At 46.7% G+C, this 26,570-nt stretch overlaps 1 protein-coding gene across 1 annotated transcript in view; it reads right to left on the bottom strand.

Annotated features, from left to right (window-relative positions):
• The window catches only part of scat (VPS54 subunit of GARP complex scat), a 205,222-nt gene that overhangs the window by 25,966 nt on the left and 152,686 nt on the right, over positions 1-26,570 (bottom strand). Inside the window, exons 19-20 of the mRNA XM_068351075.1 lie at positions 25,115-25,306; positions 820-917 (exon numbers count right to left, since the gene is read on the bottom strand). Coding sequence (XP_068207176.1) covers positions 820-917; positions 25,115-25,306 — 290 coding nt within the window. The remainder of the gene's footprint in view (positions 1-819; positions 918-25,114; positions 25,307-26,570) is intronic.

Here is a 26,570-nt window from a genome sequence, read left to right as displayed (position 1 = left end):
CGGAGGGGCGGGTACTAAACAAAAACAAAGCTAAATCGCTATCTCGTTCGTAGGCTGGACTTACTAGCAAAAAGTACCATGAGCATAAATACACAAAAAAATAAAAATAAAAATAATAACGGTTCTAAAGGCATAAGGCCAGGGACTTAACCAAGAACCTAAGTGACAGAGTACTAAACGGGCAGACAAAGATGAATTCCCAAACAAGTGAACAAACAATGGCCGCCATGAAAGGCCAGACGGGAATAATAAAACAGACTATACTGGATATAAAACAAAAGCCCGGTACAATAAAAAACTGTCAAAACAAACTATGGTACTTAACATTGGAATGTGTGAAGATGGAGCTTCGGACATGACAAAATAAATCCACGATAGATAAAAAAGACCGAGAGCACAACAAAACAATTCAACACTTTGTATTCCAAAAAGAAGGATGTTGTTCAGATGGCGCTCGCGTCGTGGCGATGGTGGTTGGCTAGGACCTTTGTATCGGCCCATCCCTTTGACGAAGGAATTAACTAAATGGAAGACAACCTGTGAATAGTGGTTTTCACGCGCCTTTGCTTTATACACGACACCCAAAAGGTGCTCGCGCGAGGGTAGTAACCTCAGCATTCCATGCTTTTTTCTTTCTCTGGTATAATTGGAAGGTTTTATCAGAAAAGATATATAAGAAGGACTCTTTTCACCCGGCGCCACAGATCGACCCAGAAAAAAGCTTTTCACTTCTTGCAAGATTATACAACAGAAATAAAATAAGGAAAAATTATGATAAATAAAATCTAATTTCTTCATTACTGTACTTGTTTTACTTACCAGCTCTGAGGTCCAACTGATGAAACATTCAACCTCACTAGATGTATTTGGAGCTTATCCTTTAGCTGTGAAGTAACTCTGTCAAATAACTGATATACCTGGAAAATTTTCTAATATAAATATAACAACTACACTTATTTTTAACGGAACACCTAACCATACAACATATAAAACATGGATTGAAATGTAATAGTACTTGAAACACCTAAAACCAACCTGGCAGCACCTGTCTTATTTCAGAGAAAATTCATAAACAATGGGTAAAACAATCTCAAAACCACAGCTGGATCCTGAGATGGTGAAATGAGAAAAGTTTTTCGCTTGATTATCCCCATTTTTTTGTGTGATATATTTGTATAAAATTATACATACTCCGATTAAAATTACATTCTTCCCTCACCCTATACAAACCCTCGCTATTCTATTGGAATACTCCTTTTAGCATAGTCGGAAGACAAGCCGTAAGACTTTTAGCGAGGGATAACCACCCCAATCCCTAGTTAGCAGGAGGGGTGGGGGGTAGCTAGCTACCCTGCTGACTCACACACCTGGACTTGAGCATCCACTTTACTTTTGGCTCGGTAGAGAATGAACGTTGCCGCTCTCTCCCTCCATTGTCTTTTTGACTTGCCATTGGCTTTACAATAAATAATTTTCTTTTCCAGAATGTTTGATTTTTTCTTCCTTACCATCATCATGCATACCTGTCCTGGACTTGAGGGCCACTCATGATGTCCTCTGTGGAGACAGACCCTCACCACCTGCGTCGGTCCTATGAAGGGCGGCGGGGTGATCAGGACAACACTAGTCCTGAGTGTCGGGAGTGGTCTGCCTCCCAGTGGGGAAAGTTTGGACGTAGGTGCAAGAAGTCCAAGAGAGATTAGATTCTTCGCCTTCGGGGGTCTTCCTCGAAGTCAAGGAAACCTTGGGCTTCTTCCTTGACCGCCTGATCTCTTCCGGAAGATCCTGCTTGATCAGTCTCCCCTTGGAAACGGCCGAGTAGTAGCACAGACTATTTAACTTCAGGTCAACCTCAGGGATTGAGGGACAGTACTGCTTCCCCTGAGAAGCAGTTCTACCCCTCCTCCAAGAGAGTGCCTTCTCTTTTTTTGAGTTTTTGCAGGTTTGTCCATCGCTGGGTCTCGTGTTGATTGAGCTCCTTCATCTGGGTGCCGCGAGAAAGCAAACGCCAACTTCCTCGGAGGTGGTTCCGTCGCCGATGAGCGCAGTCCCTGATGATCCCGGAGTTTCTGCCGCTCTCTCTACTAAAGGGTCTTCCCTATTGCCTTTTCCTACTGATGCCGAAGACAATGCTCCCCCTTGCTGACCTGATTCTTCCATCAGGGCTGGAGCAAAGTTTGAGGTGAGTCTCTCCTGCAAGTGGTCACCTCTCTCGCTCGCAAGTGAGAATCCACATAGAGAGACAGAAATGAGACCTTTGAGAGACCAATGATCTTTTCCCGACTCAGTGAGAACAGGTTCCCTCTCCGGAGGAACCTCGCAGACGTTCCCCTCTGGGGTTCGTTAGGCTTCTGAGCTTATCACTTCTCGCCAATCTGGACATTCTCGCCAATCTGGACATTCTCGCCCCCTCAGTGGTAAGGAATAGTCTCTTCAGCCTTGTCATAGAACTTCATGCTGGGCTTTCGGGCTTTCGTCATTTGCCAGCTGTTCGTTACTAGCCAGCGGCTTGTGAATCGTCAGCTGACTATCACTCACTAGCTGCTTGTCACTTGTCTTTGGCTGATTACCCATCGCCTGGGTGTTCGTGATCGTCATTCGTCACCGCGTGACCTTCTCCCCTCGCGAGATGACCATCGTCAGTCTCACTATCATAAGAATTGTGTTCGTCACCCACCAGGCCAGAGTGCTTCTCCCTGAACTCGCAGGTCATCACCTCCTTGGCATTCGCCAATTCGGCACTGGTCAACTCACCACTCGTCAGCACCTCATCATTCCCCTATGCAAAGGTCGCTTAGACCAACTGCTTCACCTGTGGGCCTGCCAACATGCAAGCGCCAGCCACCAAGGTGAGGCGAGTATAAGACACTCTTTTCCTCCAAGAGTGTTCCAGATCATTCACTGCATGAGTGTCATAGTCTCCACTCCCTTAGGAGGAGTCTACAGCAACCAGGTATGTTAGCCAGGTGCCAACATCCTAGTAACCCCTGCATGGAAGACGACCGGTTTCATTCCTTCCTCAATAATAGTAATAACAACTTTAACTTTGAGGGATCAACGCCCGACAAAGGCCCCAGCAGTCAGACCGGTGCTGGATGTACCAGATAGGAGATATAACCATTCTTTGCCATTTCCCAGACCTAAGCCTGCTAGCCTTCAGAAGGATTCTAAGGCCAGCTCAGCAAGCGGGAAGGATCCCGCCTGGCGGTCAAGGAAGTGCAACAAGTTGCTATAGGAGTTCTACCCCGTACGCAGTCGATGGCTATCACTCTCAAGATCCCCCATCGAGGTGGTACCTCCAGAGTTCCGTCCACCACCTAAGACCAATCATACAGACATTACTCCTTCCAGAGAGGAACGACATCCTCCTAGGAAAGAGTCAGCTCCTAGGCCATCTCTTCTGGAGGAATACCTCCCCCCTCATGAGGAGCCGAAAGACTTGAAGACCACCCCGAAGTCCCGGGCAACAGCTTCCGGACCTCAGCAAGAGAGGTCAAGAGGAGCTTCTCCTCCCTTACCCAATGAGTCAGCTAAAGACGCATCTTTGACGGCTTGTCCCGACGACTTCGACCCACCTCAGGCGAGAGCTCAGAGGAGGAAGACTACTTTGAATTTGAGGACGACCATCTGCCTAGAGCTACAAGCTCAAAATTGACGGAAGCGGAGCAGGAGTCGGAACATGCCTTCTGGCTGGTCTTGGCCTGCATAAGAGCCATAAACGACTTGTCTGATCAGCCCCTCAAGATGGCAAAGACACTGTCTTGGATCATGTCTATGGCACTCAGAGACCCCCAAGGGTCAGTGCAGCTTTGCCTTGGTCCAAGGGATTGAAGAGTGCCGGGAGGAAGGCAATCACCCAGGTCACCGGGTCTTCCAGCTCCCTCCGATCAGGCTCTTCCTCAAAACTCATTTTGCCGCCTTTCGTGCAGCAAAGGAGGTATTACGAGGTTGCCAACAAGCCTCTCCCAACTTTGCCTCTAGATCACTCCGTAGAGGCACTGACCAGAGGAGTCCCCTTCGAGAGACTGTCTGGACTCTGTCTCGTTCTCAGCTTCAGAGATTATCAACCAGGAGAAGGTCGCAAAGTATGCCATGCAGGCTACTTCATGGTTGGATATATGGTTGGGGTCTGTGGGCCACCTGATCCCGACTGAGAACGGGTCCACGGGAGTCCACCAGGAAGTCGATGGAGACCTTTCTATTGTCCGGTACCAGAACAATTTAGTTCCTCTCCCACCTGGTGGTTAACCTATGGGCCAACACCATCTTCAGGCAACAGGACTCAGTAATAGAGGTTTAATCAGCAGGTTCCACAAGCTGAGATTACGAGGATAAGAAACTCCACTTTAAAGGGGAGCTCTTTATTCGAGCCTAAAGACGTCAAGCGGGTGGCGGAGAGATGAAGAATGTCTAATCTAGACTCCTTTGTCCATAGGGCCCTGGAGACTATCACGCACCTCCTCACTCAGGATTTTCACAGCAAGTTGCGAGAAGGTTGGCTGCACACCTCCAACGATCTTTGGAGGAAGGGTATCTCTCCTCTCAATGCCACTATTCCAAAAACAGCAGAGTTTCTTGTATACCTTCAGGAAAAAATGCTACTCTCGGTTTCGGCAGTGAAAGACTACTGCTCAGCTTTGGGTCTTACCTTTAAACTGAAGGGAGTAAATATTTCCTCCTAGGAACTTTCTCTCCTCATACAAAGTTATGAGGTTACCTGCCCCCGGTCAGAAGTTTGACCACCTCCTTGGAACGTGGTTTGCATCCTTCAGCCTCTGAAGGGTGCCACCGATGAACTATTACACCATGCAACAGATTGCCACCTCACTCTGAAGACAGTGTTCCTACTTGCTCTGGCTTTAGCCATTAGTGAACTGCATGGTCTTTCCTATGACATCGCCTATTCAAGGGAATGGAGAGAGGTAATTCTCAACTTTGTCCCTGAGTTTATGGCTAAGAATCGGTAGTAGATCCTAGATTCAGATTTTTCCGGATTGGGAGTTTTCGTTCCGTAATCGATGACTCAGACCAACTTTTACTTTGTCCAGTAAGGAGGTGTTACTTCAAGAGAACAGCAGCAGCTGGCTCCCATGTGTCAACACAGGAAAGGTCAAGAGGAGGGTCACGAAAAACACCATCTCGACTTGGATTCACAAGATCATCAACCTGGCATTGAATCCCGACCTTCTTCCACCACCACGACCCAGAGCTCATGACGTCGGGGGGCAATGCAACGTCCCTGGCAGCGTCTAAGAAAAACTACTCTGTGACGCAGGTACTGCAAGCGGGTGTGCGAGTGTCAAATGATCTTCGCTGCCCACTACCTGCAATACGAAATCCACAAGAACATGGAAACGTTTTCCATTCTTCCTGTGGTAGCTGCACAACAAGGAGTTTAAAAACCTCAAGCTCCATGATGGACAAGCAGCTGAGGGCTAAGGTTACCCCAGATTAATCTGGGGTAAATGAGTAAGAATGACTGGCTTCCTTTCTTCCTTCATCTTTCCCTCTCTTGGGGAATCAGTACCAGGGTCCTCAGGACAGCTAGCCTCACCTTTCTGCAGGTAAAAACTATTTCGCTTGTGTAACCTAGTGTAAAAATACTAGGTTACACGTGACCCCAATACCTATAGCAAGGGGGGATTGGGTAATGTCCATGGTAATTTCAAAGATTCATATAACTCAGAGAACTCTTACCAAGACCAGACACATTGCTAGTATCATGAACATGAAGCATGTGGAGGCCGCTAATCATGCGTAGCACAATCTTTTAGCAAGGTGCAAGGGTTCCTACCCATTACAATTGAATAGCGTACGGAGAAAACCCTGGGTCAATGCCAAAAGCCAGTTGGTACAGACTTCCACCCTCCTAAGAGGCAAGTCATCCCTATAGATAGCAAAGGTTTGTATAGAGTGATGGAACAAATGACAAATTTGGAATTTGTATTTTTCCTAACGATACAAACCTGGCACTATCTATACAAATTGGCCAGCCAGCACCAGTCCCCTGAGAAGTCTTGCCTGCAAGCAAAGTGGGTGCTCAGCCCAGGTGTGTGAATGAGCAGGGTAGCCAACCCCTCCTGCTATCTAGTGGTTGGGATAGTTATCTCTCGCTAAAATAGCTCCAAGTTTGTATCATTAGGAAAAATTACATCCAAATTTGTCATATTTTTATTACATCAAATGGTGAAACTACAGGATGAAAAAAATTTCCTTGTGAGCATGCCCCCTGAATCTCCCCCCTGCTATTTGCAGTCATTAGCTTCCTACTTCACATCTTGATGAAAACTGTACATAGAATTAAAAAGTAATTTTCAAACTATAATCATTTCAGTAATTACCTGTCTAGGTCTTCAATGGAATATGTTAAAGCCACCCTAAACCCGCCAAAGCAATCTCAGCAAAATTTTCTAAGCAAGGTCTCCTCCAAACAGCAACTGAAGAAGGTCTTGGGCCTTCTTCCCTTCAACTCAATTGTTGATCCAGTGCTTAACCAAGGTTGAAAGATGACAAATTCGGAGATAATTTGTATTTTTCCTAACCATACAAACCTTAGCTATTTACATAGGGTTTACTTTCAGCGTAGCTGAAAGGATGAGCCATTAGAATTTGACTAGGGTGTACTGTATTACTCCCGCGCTAGTTAGCAGGGGGGGGGGGAGTGGTAGCTAGCTACCCCTCCCCTCTCACACACCGGTGAACTGCTTCACTTCACTTAGAGGTAAGACTTGCCTTGGGGGACAGGGCTGGCGGGCAAATATGTGTAAATAGCTAAGGTTTGTATGGTTAGGAAAAATAAAAATTATCTCCGAATTTGTCATTTGTTCTGTAACCGAAATACAAACCACACTATTTACATAGGGTGACTTACCCTTAGGAAGGGTGGAAAGTCCCCAGCCTTACTGGCTTTGGCTTACCCGGGGACTTAGAATCCGAGTGAGCAGCACTCGAGAAAAAGTCCCTGCACCTCGCAAGTTCTTGCTACGCAAGAAACGTGCGGCCTACATAAGCTGTGTGTGGAGGGAAGAAGAGTGACTTGTCCTAGAAAGTCGACCTGAAATCCTTTAGCTGGAATTCTAGGCTAGGACGTTCCCAATACCACCTCGTCAGGGTATGGGGGATGCGACAGTATTAACTCAATCCTAGAGCTAGAGCATGGTCTCGATTCCTGCCCGAAGGGCTAGCCCCTTTGCCGATCCCATGGCATAGGAGCTCGGCGACACTGGATTTGCTGTCAGCGGAGGTAGAGATATAAAGAACGGGACGCGATTCCTTGGCAGATCACGGAGATCGTGCAGGAATCGGCCCCGGGCTGCTGCCACTTGAGCACACACAAGGAAGCATGGTTTACCTGCAGAGGTTCGAGGTCAGCTATGCAGAGAACCCAGGATGCTGCTTTCCCCAAGAGAGGGGAGGATGAAGAAAGAAGTAAGGGCCAGCCATACTTCTTTCATTCATGCAGACTAAACCCGGATAACAATGCCCTCAACCTTCTGCTACCTGTCCAATAAGGAGCCTGAGGTTAGACCAGCTGTTGTGTAGACACCACAGGGCCGATAGACGTATCGAGGCTCCAGTGGGTCACGTCCTACAGGTAATGGGCTGTGAAGGTCGTTAGACGCTTCCAGACTCAAGTTTGTAGAACCTGCATCAGAGTAGTTTCTCTTGAAGGCCAGGGACGTTGCGATGTCTCTGACATCGTATGCCCTAAGGCGACGTGACAAAGGAGGATCTGGATTCAGGACGTGATGGATGATCTTTTGCGTCCAGGCTAAAAAGGCATTCTTGAAGACCCTCCTCTCTGTCCTCCCTGTGCTCCCAAACAGGGCTTGCACGCGAGGACGAATTGCAGCTGTTCTTTAAGATAACCCTTCCAACTCCTTACTGGGCCTAGTAGGAGAAGGTCTGGGTCATCTGTTATAGAACGGAGACTAGAAATCCTAAAGGAGTCGACCGAAGGTCCGGGACTCCCAGATTTTGAGTCTAGTAACCAACTCGGGGACGAACCTGAACGTTGCCTCCACCTGTCCTCTTGAGTGGGCGACGCCGTACGAGAGACCATGACGTTCACTGACACGCTTGGCTGAGACCAGAGCAAGCAGGAGCACCGTCTTCCAAGACCGGTGACGATCAGAAGCCTGGTGTAATAGTTCGCAAGGAGATCTCTTAAGACCCCTAAGAGCCCGAACCATGTTCCAGGAGAAGGTCTCATTTCCGACTGGGGCAGGTAAGTTCGTAGTTACGTATGAGCGAAGAAAGATCCAGCGAGGGGGAAATATCTATTCCTTTCAGCCTGAAGGCCAAGATAAGGGCTGAGCGATAGGTTTCCACTGCCGAGAGTGACAGGAGCATCTCCTCCCGCTGATAGACAATAACTCCGCTATTGCTGGAATAGTGGCATCAAGGGGAGAGGTACCTCTCCCACCACACCAACCACAGTAGATTCTACACTTAGCCTGGCAGACCCCTGCGGAAGACTTTCTCAGGTGTCGAGACATCCACTCCCCAACTTGTTGCGGAACGCCTCTCTTTGTGAGGGGATGCTTGATGGTCTCTAAGCGTGAAGCCGAAGCGATGCTACGGGTTGTGGTAGATGTCATAGTGTGGTTGTTTGAGTAGCTCGTGTCGTGGGGGAAGCTCTCTCAGGAGTTCTGTCAGGAGATGTAGAAGTTCCGGGAACCACTCTGCATGATGCCGCAGAGGAGATATCAGAGTCATCGACAGGTTGACCGATAACCTGGTCTTGTTGAGCCCTCTTCTCAACAGACAGAATGGTGGGAAGATGTAGACGTCGATGTTGTCCCACCGTGTAGAAAGGCATCTTGCTAGAATGCCTTGGGGTCTGGGACTGGGAGTAGCACAGCGGCAGCTTGAAATTCAAGGTTGTCGCAAACAAGTCCACAAGGCCAGGACCTGTTGGCTACCAAGGGGGGCCGAAGACCACTCGGTACTCTCTATCTGTGAAGTCCTGCTCAAACTGTCGGAGAGCACATTCCTTGGCCGGAATGAAACGAGCCGATAGGGGATGAGTGGACTTCGGTTCTTCTCAGTATCTCCACTGTTAGATGAGAAAGTTGATATGAAGAGGTACCTCCCTGCTTGCTGAAACGAAAGTCACTACCGTGAAGTTGTCGTCCACGGAGTGACTCGCCAGGGTCTGTTGGAAGTGATGAGGAGCCAGACTACGGCCTTCATTCCTAGCAGATTGATGTGGAGGTACCCTTCTGGTTCTGACCATAAGCCTGCTTCAGAACGTGGACCCCCCCCCCCTTGTTTTGACGAGTCCGAAAACAGCAACAAATGAGGGGGAAGGGCGAGAAGATCCATTCCCCTGCAAAGGTTCCATAGGTCAGCTATCACTGCAGGTCCATTCGTTCCGCAGGTCCCACAGGGACCCGAATGTCTGGGGAATCGTTGTCTTGATTCCACCGGGACTTGGGCCGCTGACGCAGGGATTTCATCCAGAGGCGGACGTTGGAACTAGATTGGCAGGAGGAAAGGTGACCTGGGAGGCGTAACCAAGATTGGGCTGGAAGCTCTCCTCATCTGAGGAAAGGTTCTGCGATTCTCCTCAGCCTTGCTATCCTGCCATCTGATGGGAAGGCTTGGAGATTGGAGTCCAATATCATGCCTAGATATCCCAGTTGTTGAGATGGGAGCAGAGAAGACTTCCCAAGAATTACCATGATCCCTAGATCTTGGCAAAGTCCCAGAATCTTGTCTCGGTGTTGAGAAAGGGTCGATTCCGAGACTGCCTGGGATAGCCAGTCCTCCAGAAAGCGAAGGAGACGGAAGCCGCTCCTGTGTGGCCATGAAGATAACAGGGTGAACATTCTGGAGGACACCTGAGGTGTTGCGGGGAGGTCGAAAAACACCGAACCTTGAACTGGTATAACTGTTGTCTGGGCTGAATTACAAGTACTTCCTGGAAGACGGATGGATCGGGATCTGGAAGTACCCGTCCTTCAGCTCCAGTGTGCACATGAAGAGTTGTGGTCACACTACAAGCCTGATTGGCTCTGCTGTTCCATGCTGAACAAAGTTTGTTTGACAAACTTGATCAGGGTAGAGAGGTCGAGACAGGTCTCCAGACTTCGGACGCTTTCTTACAAGAAAGAGTTGACTAAAGAAGCCGTGGGGGGGAGCCGTCGATGACCTTTTGGAGAGCCTCCTCTAGAGCATGGTCTCGATTCCTGCCCGAAGGGCTAGCCCCTTTGCCGATCCCATGGCATAGGAGCTCGGCGACACTGGATTTGCTGTTAGCGGAGGTAGAGATATAAAGAACGGGACGCGATTCCTTGGCAGATCACGGAGATCGTGCAGGAATCGGCCCCGGGCTGCTGCCACTTGAGCACGCAACCTTGGGCATCCCCCCACCGGGGACCCTGCAGGGGGGTTGCCAATCCTAGCGTTTGCGGCCTCGGCCGCTCTCTCAGGATTATTGCTTCCCCAGAAGGACTTCCCGCCCTTCTTGCCTCTGACAGGAGGGGGCTGGTGTTTAGACATCTTGTCTTAGCTGCCGGGGCTGGTTCCGATGTCCTAGGCTGACGAGGCTGTTGCTGTTGAGGCGCTGGAGGTTGTAGGGTCTGGATGCAAGCGCCTATGGAGGAGCGACCCGTGATTCGCTTTCTCCATCTCTGAGTTGTCCGTTACCTGTCCTTGGGCTCAAAACAAGGTCTTTCCAAGAGTGGAAGAGTGTCTGAGCTTGCCGACATCAATTTGGGACTTCCAAGAGGAACATCTCGGTCACTGCATCTCAATGCTTCAACATCGAGTTTGCCCACAAGTTTGAAACTTGGTGAGCCGGGAAACAAGATGCTCATGCCCGAGAGGAGGAAAGTTTCCATGACCTTCCTGGAGCTCTCCCTGGACAAAATCTTGGATCGCAGCAGGATGCCCAGAGATCCAAGCCAGACAACCAGGCACGAAGTGGCCCGCATGGCACACTTTGCGGCTCTCTTCTGGTTTTAAGATCTCAGAAGACGAGAAAGTCAATAGCCAGGTGGAGAACTTCTCGAGAGAAGAACTCCCTGGGTGTTTATGTTAACTACTTGTTTAGTTGTTTGTGTACATACTGTTACCTGAAAACAACTTAACTACTTTACTGTAAATATCCAATCCATTGTAACATTACTCATATGATATTTATCTGTTGTTTACTATAACTATAAAACTGTAAATAAGTTGGTCAGTGTATATAGAGATTCTGAAGGATTAGGAATAAAGCACAGCACGCAGTTTCTGGAGTTTTATATTTCTACCAAAGAAAATCAACATGGTGGCAGCGGTTATTTAAAGAATCCAAAAGAAAAAAAAAAAAGAGAAGCCTACTGATACAAATCGTGTTTTCCTGAAGAAAATGGCTGAATCTGTGTTTCGTTTGCCTCCACCATTAGACCCTTTGGATGATAATCTTGCTGATACTTTCAAAAAATGGAGGAGACAAGTGGACATCTACATGACAGCAAGCGAAGCTAGTTCTAAACCCAAGAAAACAAAGGTTGCAATTATACTCCATTGCGCAGGACCACAAATGGTCGAAATATCTGACCAGTTTAATTTTGAAATAGAGGAGCAGAAAGATAATCCTGATGATGTAATTAGGAAATTAGAAGAGTATTGTTGTCCTCGTACCAGTGAAGTGTTACAGTCCTTCAGGTTTTGGAAAATTTCATACAAACAGCCATTTAATTCATTTTTGATAGAACTCAAGGTTCAGGCCGATAAATGTAATTTTCAAGAAAAAGAGAGAATGATAAGGGATAAAATTGTGTTTTCAGTGACAGGGAAACTACAGGAGCTGCTACTTCAAGAAAGAAACTTAAATTTAGAAAAAGCTGTCGAGATATGTTTGGTTTATGAAGCAACCGTTAATTGTGCTAAAGAGATGTGCGAAGTTGGCTCTTAGAGTGTTAATAAGGTGAACAATTGGAGAACCAAAGCTACTGATAGTTCCTTTAATAAGGATTTTTCGGACTCAAAAAATATGGACAGGTATGCCGTGAAGTGTCGATTTTGTGGGTATAAGCATGAATTTGAAAAATTAAAATGCCCAGCATGGGGAAAAGTCTGTGAAGCATGTAAAGGAAGAAACCATTTCAAGGCTGTGTGTAAGAAAAGTTAAAATTGTTAAAGAGAAGAACGAAGAAGCAGATGAAGGCTACGATCATTACATGTGGATGGCACCGGTTGAAATGAAAAATTCTAATAGATTAACTGCATTACTAATTGTAAACGATACCGAGGTTAGATTTCATTTGGATACGGGTGCTGACGTGAATGCAATATGTCAAAGGTATGTCAAAAAGGATCAAGTGCGACCAACGTCTGTGAAACTCGCCATGTGGAATAAATCCAAGCTTTCGCCCATTGGCGAGACGACATTGAATGTGAAGAACCCCAAAAATGATGAAATTAGAAGTGTAACCTTCATTGTGGTTTCAAATGACCTAATGTGTTTACTTGGGTCAAAGACATGTCAAGAGATGGGATTCGTGTTTGTCAATGGTAAAGCATTTGTATTAAAAATTGACATTGACCATGAGATGAGCAACCTTGGTGACCTTGGAGAGGTTAAACTTAATGTAGATTCTGCATTACCAGCAAGAATATTACCGTGCCGACGTTTACCGATTGCATTGAAATCAAAGGTTCAAAAAGAGTTACACTCTCTTGTGAAAAGAGGAGTTTTGATTCTGGAGATTGAACCAACTGACTGGGTTAGTCAAATGGCAGTAGTTCAAAAAACAAATGGAAAGTTAAGAATATGTATAGATCCTCAGCCACTCAACAAAGCTCTTAAAAGGGAATATTACACATTACCAATTTTGGAGGATATACTGCCAAGTCTATAACATGCCAAGATATTTAGCAAACTGGATGTTCAAGAGGCTTTTTGGCATATACGGCTAGATGAAGAATCCAGCAAGTTGACAACAATGATTACCCCCTTTGGTAGATATCTATGGGCTCGTTTACCTTTCGGGCTGAAGGTGAGCAGTGAAATATTTCAGCGAAAATTGAATGAGGCATTGGAGGGGCTTCGGGGTGTATACTGTGTAGCTGATGATATTGTGGTCGTTGGTTTTGGAAATGAGGAACACGACGCAATGTGTGATCACGAACAAAATCTTCAGTCACTACAGAAACGTTGTCAAGAAAAAAAGATCAAACTAAATGAAGAGAAATCGGTTTATAGAAAAAAGGAAATCGCATTCATGGGACATCGTTTAACATCAGCTGGTGAGACGGTTGATGAAAATAAGGTAAAGGCCATTAAAGAAATGCCTACCCCTACCGATATTTCAGGAATTCGGAGGTTTTGTGGAATGGTACAATATCTATCAAGGTTTTAACCCAATCTGGCTGATGATTTAGAACCTATCCGAGAGCTGACAAGAAAGAACTCAAAGTTTGAATGGAATGATAAGTGCACTCGCGCTTTCTCAGTGATCAAAGAAAAGGTCACCTGTACACCAGTTTTAGCTTATTTTGATCAAAGTAAGGAGCTTGTATTACAGGTTGACAGTAGCAAGGATGGTATTGGTGCAGTCATTATGCAGGAAGGACGTCCGATAGAATACGCATCAAGGACCTTAGCTAGAAGCGAACGTAACTGGGCTCAGATTGAAAAGGAAGCTCTTGCTGTGGTTTTTGGTTTAGAGCAATTTGACCAGTATACTTTTGGGCGACGTGTTATTGTTCATAATGACCATAAGCCTCTTTCTTGTATCCTCGAAAAGCCATTAAGTCAAGCTCCAATGCGTTTACAAGTTTTAATGATGAGGTTGAACCGGTACGATGTCGAATATCAGTACAAAAGCGGAAAAAGCCTATTGTTAGCCGATACCCTTAGCAGGGCCAGCCCAAAAGAGGAAAATGGACACACATTGGTAACGATGATAGATTCACTGAAAAATTACTGCGATTCAATTTTAAAGGAAGTAAGAGACGCCACCACAAACGACGAAGAGCTGCAAGAATTATTGTCTGTAATCAAGGAAGGATGGCCTGATCGCAAAGACATAATTCCCGAAGTATTAAAACCTTACTTCGATTTTATAGATTCCATGAGTTACCAAGACGGCATCATTTTAAAGGGAACTGTTATGCTGATTCCTCGTAAACTACCAGATTCAATTAAAACGAAGCTTCATGTAGCTCATCTTGGTTACGATAGCATGATGCGACGAGCAAGAGATGCAATATTTTGGCCAGGGATGTCGAAAGAAATAAAGCAAATGGCCAATTCATGTGACATTTGCCAGCAGTATAAACCTCGAAACCAGAAGGAATCGTTGATGGATGTTAATGACGGAGGCAGACCCTGGAATAAAATCGGATTAGATTTGTTTGAGATTGTTGGAAGAAACTATTTAGTCATTGTTGATTATTATTCCTCATTCACTGAAGTAGAGTTTCTAACGCCAACAACTTCAAATCATGTTATAGCGATAATCAAGGAGATGTTTGCTAGATACGGTATTCCTACCCAATTAGTGTTCGATGGAGGACCACAATTCACCTCGTTTCAGTTTAAAGTTTTTGTTAAAGAGTGGGGTATAGAGCACAGGATGTCATCTCCTGGACATCCTCAAGGAAATGGGAAGGCTGAAGCGGCAGTTAAAATTGTAAAAAATATGATGAAGACGCATGCAGATGGAAAAGATCAATATTTGGCGTTACTAGAGCTGAGAAATACACCACGTCAAGACTCTAACTTAAGTCCAGCTCAGATGATGTTTGGACGTAAATTACTGTCGATAATTCCTGAAATTATGAACAATGACAATCCAGTTTCTCAAAAAAGGGAAACACGGAGAGAATCCATAAAGAAATATTATGATAAAACTGCAAGAGATATGACACCATTAAACGAGGGGCAACCTGTATATTATCAAAATCCAGACAAGAAAGGTTGGGAAAAGGGGCTCATTAGCCATGCACAAGGAAACCGATCCTATGTAATTGAGGGAAAGGAAGGAGGAATTTATAGAAGAAATAGAATTCATATCCCTCCGACTACACAGGATTCATCGGCAATACCAGAAATGGAAGAAACTAGTAAATTGAGGGAAACCAATATTAATGATGAACAAACAAACTATCATCCTATTTGCGACATGCCTAAATTGCCAAGAAGATCAGCTCGTCTGCAGGAAAAGATGAAGGGAGAATGATTTATTGTTTTATATTTGATTGTTTACAATGTATCCTACTTGTTCCTTATTTTATGTTATATCAATTTGTTTACTTTCTTATTTTTGTCAAAACCCAAAGAAAGGGGGATGTTTATGTTAACTACTTGTTTAGTTGTTTGTGTACATACTGTTACCTGAAAACAACTTAACTACTTTACTGTAAATATCCAATCCATTGTAACATTACTCATATGATATTTATCTGTTGTTTACTATAACTATAAAACTGTAAATAAGTTGGTCAGTGTATATAGAGATTCTGAAGGATTAGGAATAAAGCACAGCACGCAGTTTCTGGAGTTTTATATTTCTACCAAAGAAAATCAACACTGGGGAGGCCCTTCCACGGAATGGTGAAGAGGAAGGGCTGAAACCAGGTTCCCCCATGATCTCGAAGTACCTCCTCTGCTGACGGCTGATAGACGCAGTGTCAGCGACTCCCGCTAGGGGAAAGGGAATCAAATGATCCTGAGGAATAGAGATGATGGGAACTGCCCGAAAGGAAGAAGGATGTTGCTCAGACCTCTCTGAATATCCTTCCTCCTCTTTTATGTGCCATGCTCTGCATTTACGGAGCTTCCAGCCCTAGAAGATCGTGAACTGGAAGTACGCGCCCCAGATGACTTGCCAGGTTGCCCGTGTTACGATAACACGCTTCCCTCCCTACGGGAATAGCGGTCGAAATCACCTTGGCGCTCGCGCGATGGCAAATCGTTGGTTCGCGCGTGGGTGAACGTGGGCGTGCAGGCGCGTGGGCGCGCAGGTGAGGGCGAGCGCGGTTGAAAGGACGAGCGCTGGAGGTTGGGAGACCGATGGTGTGTAGGCGAGCGATGGCGCGTTGGCGAGCGATGGCGCGTTGGCGAGTGATGGCGCGTTGGCGAGCGATGGCGCGTTAGCGAGCGATGGCGCGTTCGGCGAGCGATGGCTCGCTGGCGGGAATAGCGATGGCGCGTTCGGCGAGCGATGGCTCGCTGGCGGGAATAGCGCTGGCGCTTGAGCGATGGAAAATCGCTGGTTCGCGCGCGGGCGAACACAGGTTCGCGTGTGCGCGGGCGTAAGGGCGAGCGCAGGCGGCTGGGAGACCGATGGCGCGTAAACGAGCGATGGCGCGACCTGGCGAGCAATGGCTCGTAGGCGGGCGAAGGCGCGTTGGCGCGTGGTCAAGCGAGCTGGCCCTCGATCTTGTCTCTGGCACTCTTCATCCCTTGAGACCAGGGCAATGCTGCACTGGCCCTAGAGGATTTCTGAGTGCCGTAGACGCGATCCAGGACCGTGTCCTTACCTTCACGAGGTGGGACCTCAGGGTCTGGAATCCCATTAAGGTTCCTCATGAGAGTCAGGACTTGCCAGAACGCGTGTTCTGACTCCTGGTTCTCGCCTCTTGTCGGACTTGCAGCGAAGTCTCCGGACCCCAGAGGCTCTTCCAGGGGGGGGACGTGGACATCCTCGACGGCTCTGGGCTGTTCCTGTCTGATCCTAGCTGACAATTTGGGAATCGTCTTAGAGTCCTTAGGTTTCCTCCTGGGCGGGATACAGGACTCTAGAAGCGAAGGAGGCAGGTCCTTCTCCACCTCGGGACGAGGAGACCTCTCGGGAAGAGGAGGAGCGTCCTCCATCGCTGCGATGGGGGAGTATTCCTGCTCGACCGACTCTCCTGAGGGGGGGGTAATCCTCCTCCGCAGGGGAGGGCGAGAAGGTCTGAGGGGGAGTAGGAGCCTTGCGTAAGGATCTGCGCGGGGACAGCACAGGCCTCGGAGGAGGATCCACGGGAGAGACTCCTCTCTTCCTCTTCAGGGGGAGGAAGCTGCCGCTAGTTCGCGACCCGAATTAGAGAGGGCCGGCTTAATCGCCCACACGAGAGCTCTGAGTAGGGTGTCGAACCAGGGCTGTCGACTGACAGTAGCGCAGTCTGACACTCCCTCTGAAGGGAAGGGGACCGAGGGATCCCTAAGAGGAGTCAACAAACGAGGGTTTGCCTGCAGGGCTGTAAGAGAAGAATCCCTAGACCTGTCCGAGGAGCGTTCCCCCTCTGGCGAGCGTGCTGGTCTGGGCATGCGGGGAGGGGAACGCGACAAGGAAGAAACCGCCTCTTGGCGATGGCGCGGGGGCTCGTGTGTCAGGAGCGATGGCGCGGGGGGGATGGTCAGGAGTGATGGCGCGGGGGAGATGGTCAGGAGCGATGGCGCGGGGGGATGGTCAGGAGCGATGGCGCGGTGGCGCATGGCAGCTTGAGCGGCAACATTTGTTGCGAGAGCACGTAGGCGATGGTGTAGGCGTGCGGTGATCAGGAGCTGGAACAGGAGCAGGCCGAACGCGCGGGCGCGCAGCGACCTGGTGCGGCCCCGGAGGGCGTGAGATAACAGGAGCGCCCGAGCGCGTGTCCGGGAGAACCAGCCGAGGGCGCGATAGCGCTGGAGCAGGGTCGCAAGCGACCTGGGAGCGAGTGGTTTGGTGACGGTCTGGCAGGACCGGTCTACCCGCTTGTGGAAGCGCTGGTTGCACTGGCGATCGTGGGCGTGCATAGCGTTCATCAGGAACAGGTCGCACCGGGGTTCGCTGCTTTGGAGGTCGCGTGGTGCGAGCCCCGTGAGGGCGCTCTGGAGTTGGCTGCGCAACCATCGCTGTCTTAAAGACAGGCACGGGGCGTGTAGCAGGAACAGGGCGCGATTTTGGCGCGACGAGCGCGTTCGTATCTGCAGTAGATACGCGCGGTTCCAGAGATGGCCGTGAGCGCCCGTGCGCTAGCTTGCCAACCTCTGGGGCGACGAGCTGAGTCGTCGCGACGCGTGGTCTCGTTGGTGCTGGAACAGGAACTGCGAGCGGGCGCGCATCCCGAACCTCTCTCGCATCGCGAACCTTTCTCGTATCGCGAGCCTCCCTCGTATCACGAACCTCCCTAGGTGGGCGCAATGGGTTCAAAGCGACACGTGGGTGTGTTGGAGTGCGCGTGAGCGCTGGAGCTGGAATCGCGCGTGGACGCGTATCGCGTCTCTCGCACGCAGGGCGCGACGAGTCCACAGGAACCTGAGGGTGCCTGTGCGCCAACTCAGGAACCTTCTGGATCGCGCGCGATGAAACAGGAAGAGGGGGTCGGCGAGGTGCTGGAGGGCGCGTGGGCGCAGGAGGCCGCTGGGGCTCCGGTGGACGCGTAGGCACCATATCAGGAACTGGCCGCGAGTGCGCAGGTGAGCGCGGCGGCACTATATCAGGAGCAGGGCGCGTCTGCGCAGTTGGGTGCTTGCACGCTACTTCAGGAACTGCTGGAGGGCGACGGGGCGCCGATGGGCGTGGGCGCGCAGGGGAACCCTGGCGTACAACAGGAACAGCGGCATGAACGCCTAACGGTGAGCACCGAGGCGCTTTGTCAGGAACATCAGGAACAACAGCAGCAGGAGGGAGCGCAGGCGGAGCATTACGCTTAGGGGCGAGAGGCGCAGTTTCGCGCTCAAGTCCCTGAGACCCCGAAGGGCCTGGAGATTGCGCAGTGGCAGTCTCAGGTGGCGCGTAAAGCGCGTCAGCAGCTTTAGATGTTGAAGGTCTGGCGACAGCTCACCTTGTCCCGAAGGACGACCATCTTCCGAAGGGGATCGCGAACGATCCCCGGAGAAGTAAAGGTTGGTAGCAGGCAGGTCAGGAGAGCGGCGAGTCGTCTCCTCCGCAGAGGACTGTGGTGACGACGAGCCGAAGAGGCGCCTCTTAACCCCTTTAAAGGGGGAAGGAAGACCTCTACGGCAAAGGGGAGGGCAAGCCTTCCGCCTTATATGCCCACGAGGGGCTGTGGGATCAGCAGGCTGACCATCAATGGGCCTCCAAAGATGTGTCTCTACCAGAGAACTCCCCTGAGAGGGAGTCTCAACGGAAGGAGAGACCGTGGGACTAAGCTCCTCCTTTGAAGTATGTTCGGAGGGAGAGACAGAGCCTTGCGCTACCGCAGCCACAGGAACGGGTGTTTGGCCAGACCCACGGGATGTTTCCGACACAACAACGTCAACCACAGACAGAGGATCTATCTCCGCTGAAGTTGACGATTGTTCGGCTGCCGCATCCCGTTTGATCATGTCAAACAGGGCTTCCTTGGAGGGCAAACCCTGCAGCCCCAAGGAAGCCCAAAGCTGAAAAAGATCATTGTTAGAAACAACTACCTCCTCCGAGGGGGAAGGGGCAGCCGCCTGGCTATGGGAGGTGACGACCTCTCCCTCACCACGGAATCGGTTAATGACATCAACAACATTACGGTCTACGCTACCACTCGCCGGCCTCTCGGAAGAGGCCGCCCGAGCGGGAGCTTCGGAGGAGGAATGGGCGGCGGAAGAAGACCACTTGGGATTTTCTCTCTTCCGAGAAGCCTCGGTAGGAGAAAGATCCCTTTTAGCCTTCTTCTTACGTCGCCAGGCAAACCTCTCCCACTGGGAGGTAGACCACTCCTTACACTCAATGCACAAATTAGAACTATCACACCGTTGGCCCCTACACTGAGGGCATAAGGAGTGAGGATCCGTTTCCACGGCCGACATAAAGGTCCCACAAGGGCGGCCGGGAAGTCCAAGGCACGTACGCATAAGGAGAAATAGAGGCCAACTTCATACACACACTGCAAAGAAAAAGCAAACAAAATTATGGCAGTCAACAAAGAGGAGAGCGCTGACAGGTCTGTCGTCTCTCCGAGCCAAACGTAAAGTGAGCTAATAACCGGTGTGTGTGAGGGGAGAGGGGTAGCTAGCTTCCCCTCCCTACCCCCCGGCTAACTAGCGGTGGGGTAGGAAACCCTCGTTAAAACTTTATGGCTCGTCATCGGCTGCGCCGAAGTATTTACCTCATGTAAATAGCGTGGTTTGTATTCAGTTACGGAACAAAAAACAATTAGTTAACATTAATTCCCCAGGGGGAATTCCGAAGAGGAATCCCCGCGGGAAAAGAATAATAAGAATTACACACAGGAATGCGCCCTCCTTCCCCACTGCCACTCACGGGAAGGGGGAGGGAAAGCGGAGAACTGTAACAAAACAGAATTAAAACAATTATAAATATGTAATTCAACTAAGAACGTTACTAATCGTAAGAACGAATGAACCCCGAAGGGAAGCGTTCTACACCGAAGCTGAAAAGTTAACAAATGCAATTAGATTTAAATAAAAAAATAATTGAGACAAAATAAACGGAACCAATTCAACCCGCAACGGGAAAGAAGCTACCATAATACGTAATAATAATAAAAGGGTGAACGAATTCAAGGAGATAGAGAGAGACCGTGGTCAAACAAAACTCCCAAGTTCCCCACGCTGATAGACCAAGTTCCCCGTAGGGAAGGAGGAACAGCGGAGAACATATTAGTAAGTAGAGTCCAGCGATGACGATTCCCCACAGCGCCCGCCGAAGGGAGACCGAAGGACCAAGGGAGAGATCGCGACCTATGAAAAGTCACCGTAGTGGCCTGAGACCACACGGAGAAGTTGTCGTCAATGAGTGGAGTTCCTACACACACACACACAGCACAAACACTGAAAAGGAAACTTACTGTATTTCTATACTCAAATATATACATAAACATAAGAATGTTTACATATATATTAAGTATAAGAAAAGTAAGTAATTAGTAAGACAAAGCATTAATGGCTGCCATGCGAGGACGGGACAGAGACATCTGTTCATTGTCCGAGCCAAAAGTGAAGTGAAGCAGTTCACCGGTGTGTGAGGGGGGAGGGGTAGCTAGCTGCCACTCCCCTAACCAGCACCCCCCCCCCCCCCCCGCTAACCAGCGCGGGAGTAATACACCCTCGTTAAATTCTAATGGCTCGTCTTTTCAGCTACGCCGAAAGTAAACCCTATGTAAATAGCGTGATTTGTATTTCGGTTACGGAACAAACCTCAGTTGGGTATGAAGCAGCTCAGAAAGGTTGTCAAGTAATTCTGACTCAGTTGCCCAGGCATTGCAAAATATTTCTCGGGCCATTGAGCACATCACATGCACTTTTCATGTCAATCCCATTGGTCCCTCGCTCGATTAACATGATCGTTTAAACAGATGCATTCTGGTTCAGTTGGGAAAGTCATTTAGAGGAGACTTGTATGTGTTCAGGAAATGATCCCCATAGTTCCTAGCATTTTACATAAATATGTTGGATCTGATGGCGGTCTTCCTGAAGATGAAGGGACTCGGTTCAAGAAGTAACTCAAATATCAAGATTTTTCCAGACAACTGGGCAGATCTTTTTTACCTCACGAGGTGGGGATCCTGCTCAAGCATTCTCAATACAGTGACTAACCCTATTATGAGGTTCATTCAGCAGAGGAATTTGTTCCTTTCCCTATTCCATCTCTCTGGATCTCTCAACATAGAGTCCGGCATATAAATCAATCTAGGATCAGAGCTCTTTTCAAGGGATTTTGGAATGATTCTAGCTACTCCCAAATCTCCAAACCAATCTGCTTGCGACAGAAGAAAGTAAAATGCTTCCATTATTTTGAGACCCTAATATGGATCCTCAGGCTGTAGAAAGTGATACCTTGAATCTGGATTAGAACAAATGGTCATCAGTTCACCTGTTTCCTTTGACAATTTTGATCTCGAGAGATTCGAATATCCTTCAGGACTTTTCAGGGACAGCTGTGCTAGTAGCTCCACTTTGGCCAAACAGCCTGTGATAGACACTGCTTCAGTGTTTGAGACAGAGGTTACACAGGCTTTGGTTTGCACAGCTGTATCAGAAAGTAGGGAGTTAGATTACCTTTGCTTCCTCCTTTCTGACCAAGAACCTTCAAGTTTGGGGTTTATTTTCGGAATATACGTTAGGAATTCTCATCTCTCAACATGAGATATTTGATGAGCTAGATGTCTTCATCCCCTAGAAATTACCAATCAGCATGGATAGTCTTTCAGAGGAATATGTTACCTTGTCAGATAACCCTGGACTTATGGCTTCCTCTTTGTTCCACCTCTTTGAGGATACAGTGCGATCCCGAATTATGCTTGTTCGAATTATATGATTCCCCAATTATGCGGTCGATAGTTTTTAAAAATAAAATTTTCTGTATCTGTGAGGAGCCGTTCTAAATCTGCGAGTCATGGATCGCAAAGCGTACCAAATCTATCATTTTCTTAATTGTTTTGGGGGAGATAGTTCCCCGATGTCTGAGAAGTGGGGGAAAATGTGAGAAAGATTTCCTGTTCAAACATTTTAAGACTAGTCTAGGATGAAAAAAGTTAGGGTTCGCCCCTCTGTTGTGTGAACTTGTCGGTAGGTTAGCCTAACTGCCCAACACCTAGAATATTCCATATTTGTACTAATTAATTTTTATACGTATGTTGTAGTTATGGTGGAAAATCCTTATTCAATAAACTTTAAATTAAAAACCATCAAAATCAACAGTGCCATTTGAAATATTGAAAAGTTTCCAAAAAAATCATCAGAACATCATCGTCACGGGATCATCTTAGTTGCTTTCGTATGTACTACTACCGCTGCCATCCAGGAATAGTGTGTTGTGCTCAGTTTGTCTAAATTGTTTGAAATGCTTTTGTATAGTATTCAGAAATCCAAAATGAAATTAAATAAAGACTATTTTATATCATGCTACGGCTAAACATGCCACTAGAACCAAAGCCATTACTTTGTTTAGTACATTCCATCGCCGATCATAATGAACTCGCTAACCAATTTTAACATCTGTCTATAGGTTAACTTTCGTGGCTAACATTTGTCTATAGGTTAACTTTCGTGAGGAAAGATATCTTACCGAGTATTGGTTAAGTAATAATAATGTTATAATTAATGTTGTTTAACTTATCCTTAGAAATTCAAAATAAATGAAATAAGAGCAATTTTGTATCATGTTCTTCCTAAAAATAAAAAACGCCGCCTTAAAACGAAAACGTTTTGTTTAAGTTTCATCGCCAATCATAAACGCATTTACTCCTGTAAGTGATACCTAAGAGCATTTACTAAAGATGTTATTATAAATAAAGATTATAAATATTTGGTAAAATATTTATCATTAAAGTGTAGTAGCATTAAGAAATGTTGGGGTTCGCCCTTTACATAAGAATGTACTCTACTGTACATTGGCTTAGACAGAACGTAGGAAAAAATTAATTAGGGAAAAATCGGTATTCGATATCCTCTTAATCAGCATCGTCAATCCAGCTTTGTTCTCGTTCTCAGTCGCTAGCTAGTTATCGCATTATCAAGATCTGCTACGCACATTCCGATAATTCACATCATGTCTGCACTGTCCCTGAAGCCAAAAAGGAAGACTTATCCCCTCGAGACGAAAAAGCTTGTCGTTAAGTTGAAGGCAGAAGGAAAGAACAACTGTGCCATTGGCCGTCAGATGAATATGAATGAGTCTTCAGTGAGATGCATTTTGAAGAACAAGGAGCAAATTTTGAAAATGTGCGACTCCTATGGATCATCCAGCTTAGACTCAAAGAGTTATTCATCCATGAGTAGCAAGCTTATCAAGATGGAGCGGTTTCTTGTTCTATGGATAAACAGGAAGGAGAGCAAAGGTGTCAACCTCGACAAGAAAACTATCATTGACCAAGCGAAGAGTTTCTACAGTCTGATATGCAACAAACACAACGTGTTACCATTTGGCTTTAAGGCGTCAACCGGCTGGCTTTACAGGTTTTTAGAGAGGAAGGGTATACGTAATCTTAACATGACAGGTGAGAGGAGCTCTGCAAATGAAGTTGCAGCCAAGGAATTCTCTACCATCCTGAAGGGAATAATAGAAGATGGAGGATACCACCCGGATGCCATCTACAATATGGATGAGGCTGGCCTCCAGTACAAAAGGATGCCAAAAACATTTTTAGCCAAATATGTTAAGCAAGCACGAGGGAGGAAAACGGACAAATCTCGATTCACTGTGCTGTTTTGTGTCAATAGCATCGGCACAAACAAGATGAAGCCCCTTGTCGTGCACACAGCCAAATACGTTCGATGCTACAACCATCTTCACGATATGAAAAATGCACCCGTGTACTGGAGGTCCTTCAAAAAGGCATGGATAAATTCGACGATTTCTGAAGATTGGCTCAACTGCTTTGTTCCTGACACCCATCGGAAGTGCCTTCAAGATGACCGTGAATTTAAAGCCATCTTGACTCTGGACAACTGCCCTGCACACCCTTCGTTTTTGGATGGCTTAAACCCAAACGTTCGTGTCTTCTTTTCCCAACACAACTTCCCTTCTACAACCCTCAGATCAGGCGAGTTCTTATAATGAGAGAGAGAGAGAGAGAGAGAGAGAGAGAGAGAGAGAGAGAGAGAGAGAGAGAGAGAGAGAGAGAGAGAGAGAGAGCAATCATGCCCTTGCGAGAAGGACACAAAGAATGGGGTCAACATTACTCCAGCTCATGAGGGTCCTGGACTTTTGGTCAGCAACTCCAAGGCAGAACAGCATACCGATACATTGTTTCTCCATATTCAAAATGGAAAAAACACTCCATAGGGAGAAAAATATTAAACCAGGGATAAAGTTTCCCAATGTTATAATTACCAAACCCATGGTCTAGCAAACTTGGGGCACATACTTCAGAGCTGAAGAAAAATTATATCCCAAACCACTTCATACAACACAAAAAGGCATAACCAGTAGAAAAAGAGAATTCGGACAAGGGATACCCCTACGCACATAGGGCACCTACCTATTAAAACTGAGGCAAAGCATGGTTGGGAAGCAAAGCACAGGGTAGCCTTCATATAGATTGGGAGAGTTGTAAAAATCTTAAAATTCTTATTTTGGGGTCGAGGCTGTCGCCTTCTGTTGGGGGATAGCAAATGAACTTTGGTAATCTTCAGTGAAATAATGCTTTTATAACATAAAATAAAACATAAAAGCAAACTAGCTAGTTAACTATTTAATTGAATATTAAGAGTAGAGGAGTAAAATTTAGATCAAAAGAAAAATACCTGTTTTGGAGGCAAAACACCTGACACGGCTTCATGCAACTTGGAGGCCGCCTTCAAGATTCCATTAAAGGCTGGCGAAGGCACTGGGGAACGAGCTTCCCATGTCGCTAATTGTCGCTCCAAAGTATCACTCATCACTCCAACAATTTTATCCTCTATAGCTTTCCCATGTTCTTTGTATTCTCGAGTCACCTGAAATTATGAAGCGCCAATATGTAAATGCAAATGTTAAACAGGGGAAAAAGATAGAATACAAAACTACTAAATCAATTGAAATATTTACAAGTTCTTATTCCATTAACAAAAACCTTTACTGTATCTTATCTACTCATTGTACCTCAATACAGCATGCTGGAGTGTTAAACTCCAACTGAATAAATGAAATGGAGTCCATATTGTAGGAATTAAGAATACAGTATATGCCTTGTCTGTTTATATTATAGGAAACTTTTAAGAATATCCACTGAAGAGGTTGGGAAGAGGGTGTTTATGTTTAAGTCCTGACAACAGACAACCATCTATTCCACTTATGCCAGATAGTTACTTAGGAGGGATGATATAGGTGTCTCTTGAACCTATTTCACTTGAAACCATATTTCAATAAAGTTGATACTATCATTATAGTCCTTCCTGTAGGTGTCAAATGGAGACTGAAAGATATGCATCTTTAATTTTTCATGTGAAACAAACAATGTACTTATGTGACAAGGTAGACCCTTCCCTATTTAATTTGGTTAATGGAATTTGGGACATATGGAATAGCACTGGTGCTGGAGGCATTCAGTGATGAGATGCAACTGGGTGCGAACTCCTCAATTACACTATGAAACCAAAGTTAAGATGTTTAATAGTAATATAGAAGAAAGGATGCAGAATTGAATATTAATCTAAAATCTAAATAAAATAAATTAAAAATTTGGTGTTGCTAGGGGTCGAAGGAATGATACATAGACGCTTGGATATTCATGAAAATAATGATGCTACTGAAGAATGTAGCATTGGTGTGCAATTAAGAGAGAAATTGGATGAGTGAGTGGTTAAGGAGCATGCTAGTCTCTTTACCAAAACATATTGACTCAAATACAAGTGTATAATAAAGTAACCAGACATTTCTATGAAAAAGTACACTTGAACTTTTGATAATTATAAATATCTTCCTAAGAAATGATGGATAACTCTTGAATCAAAACAATAGATACTTTAATTAGGCCATAGTTCTAGTCCACTCATACTGGAGATCAGGGTCTCAGGATTATGACAAATTCGTAGGTAATTTGTATTTTCCTAACTATACAAACCTTAGCTATTTACATGGGGTAATTACTTTGGCGCAGCCGATGACGAGCCATAAAGTTTTAACGAGGGTTTCCTACCCCTCCGCTAGTTAGCGGGGGGTAGGGAGGGGTAGCTAGCTACCCCTCCCCCTCACACACACTGGAGAATACTCCACTTTACT

Source organism: Palaemon carinicauda, chromosome 27, assembly GCF_036898095.1.
Source record: "Palaemon carinicauda isolate YSFRI2023 chromosome 27, ASM3689809v2, whole genome shotgun sequence".
Classification (NCBI taxonomy): Eukaryota; Metazoa; Arthropoda; class Malacostraca; order Decapoda; family Palaemonidae; genus Palaemon; species Palaemon carinicauda.
The sequence above is the reverse complement of the archived record's forward strand: the minus strand, read 5'-3'. Positions and strand labels throughout refer to the sequence as shown.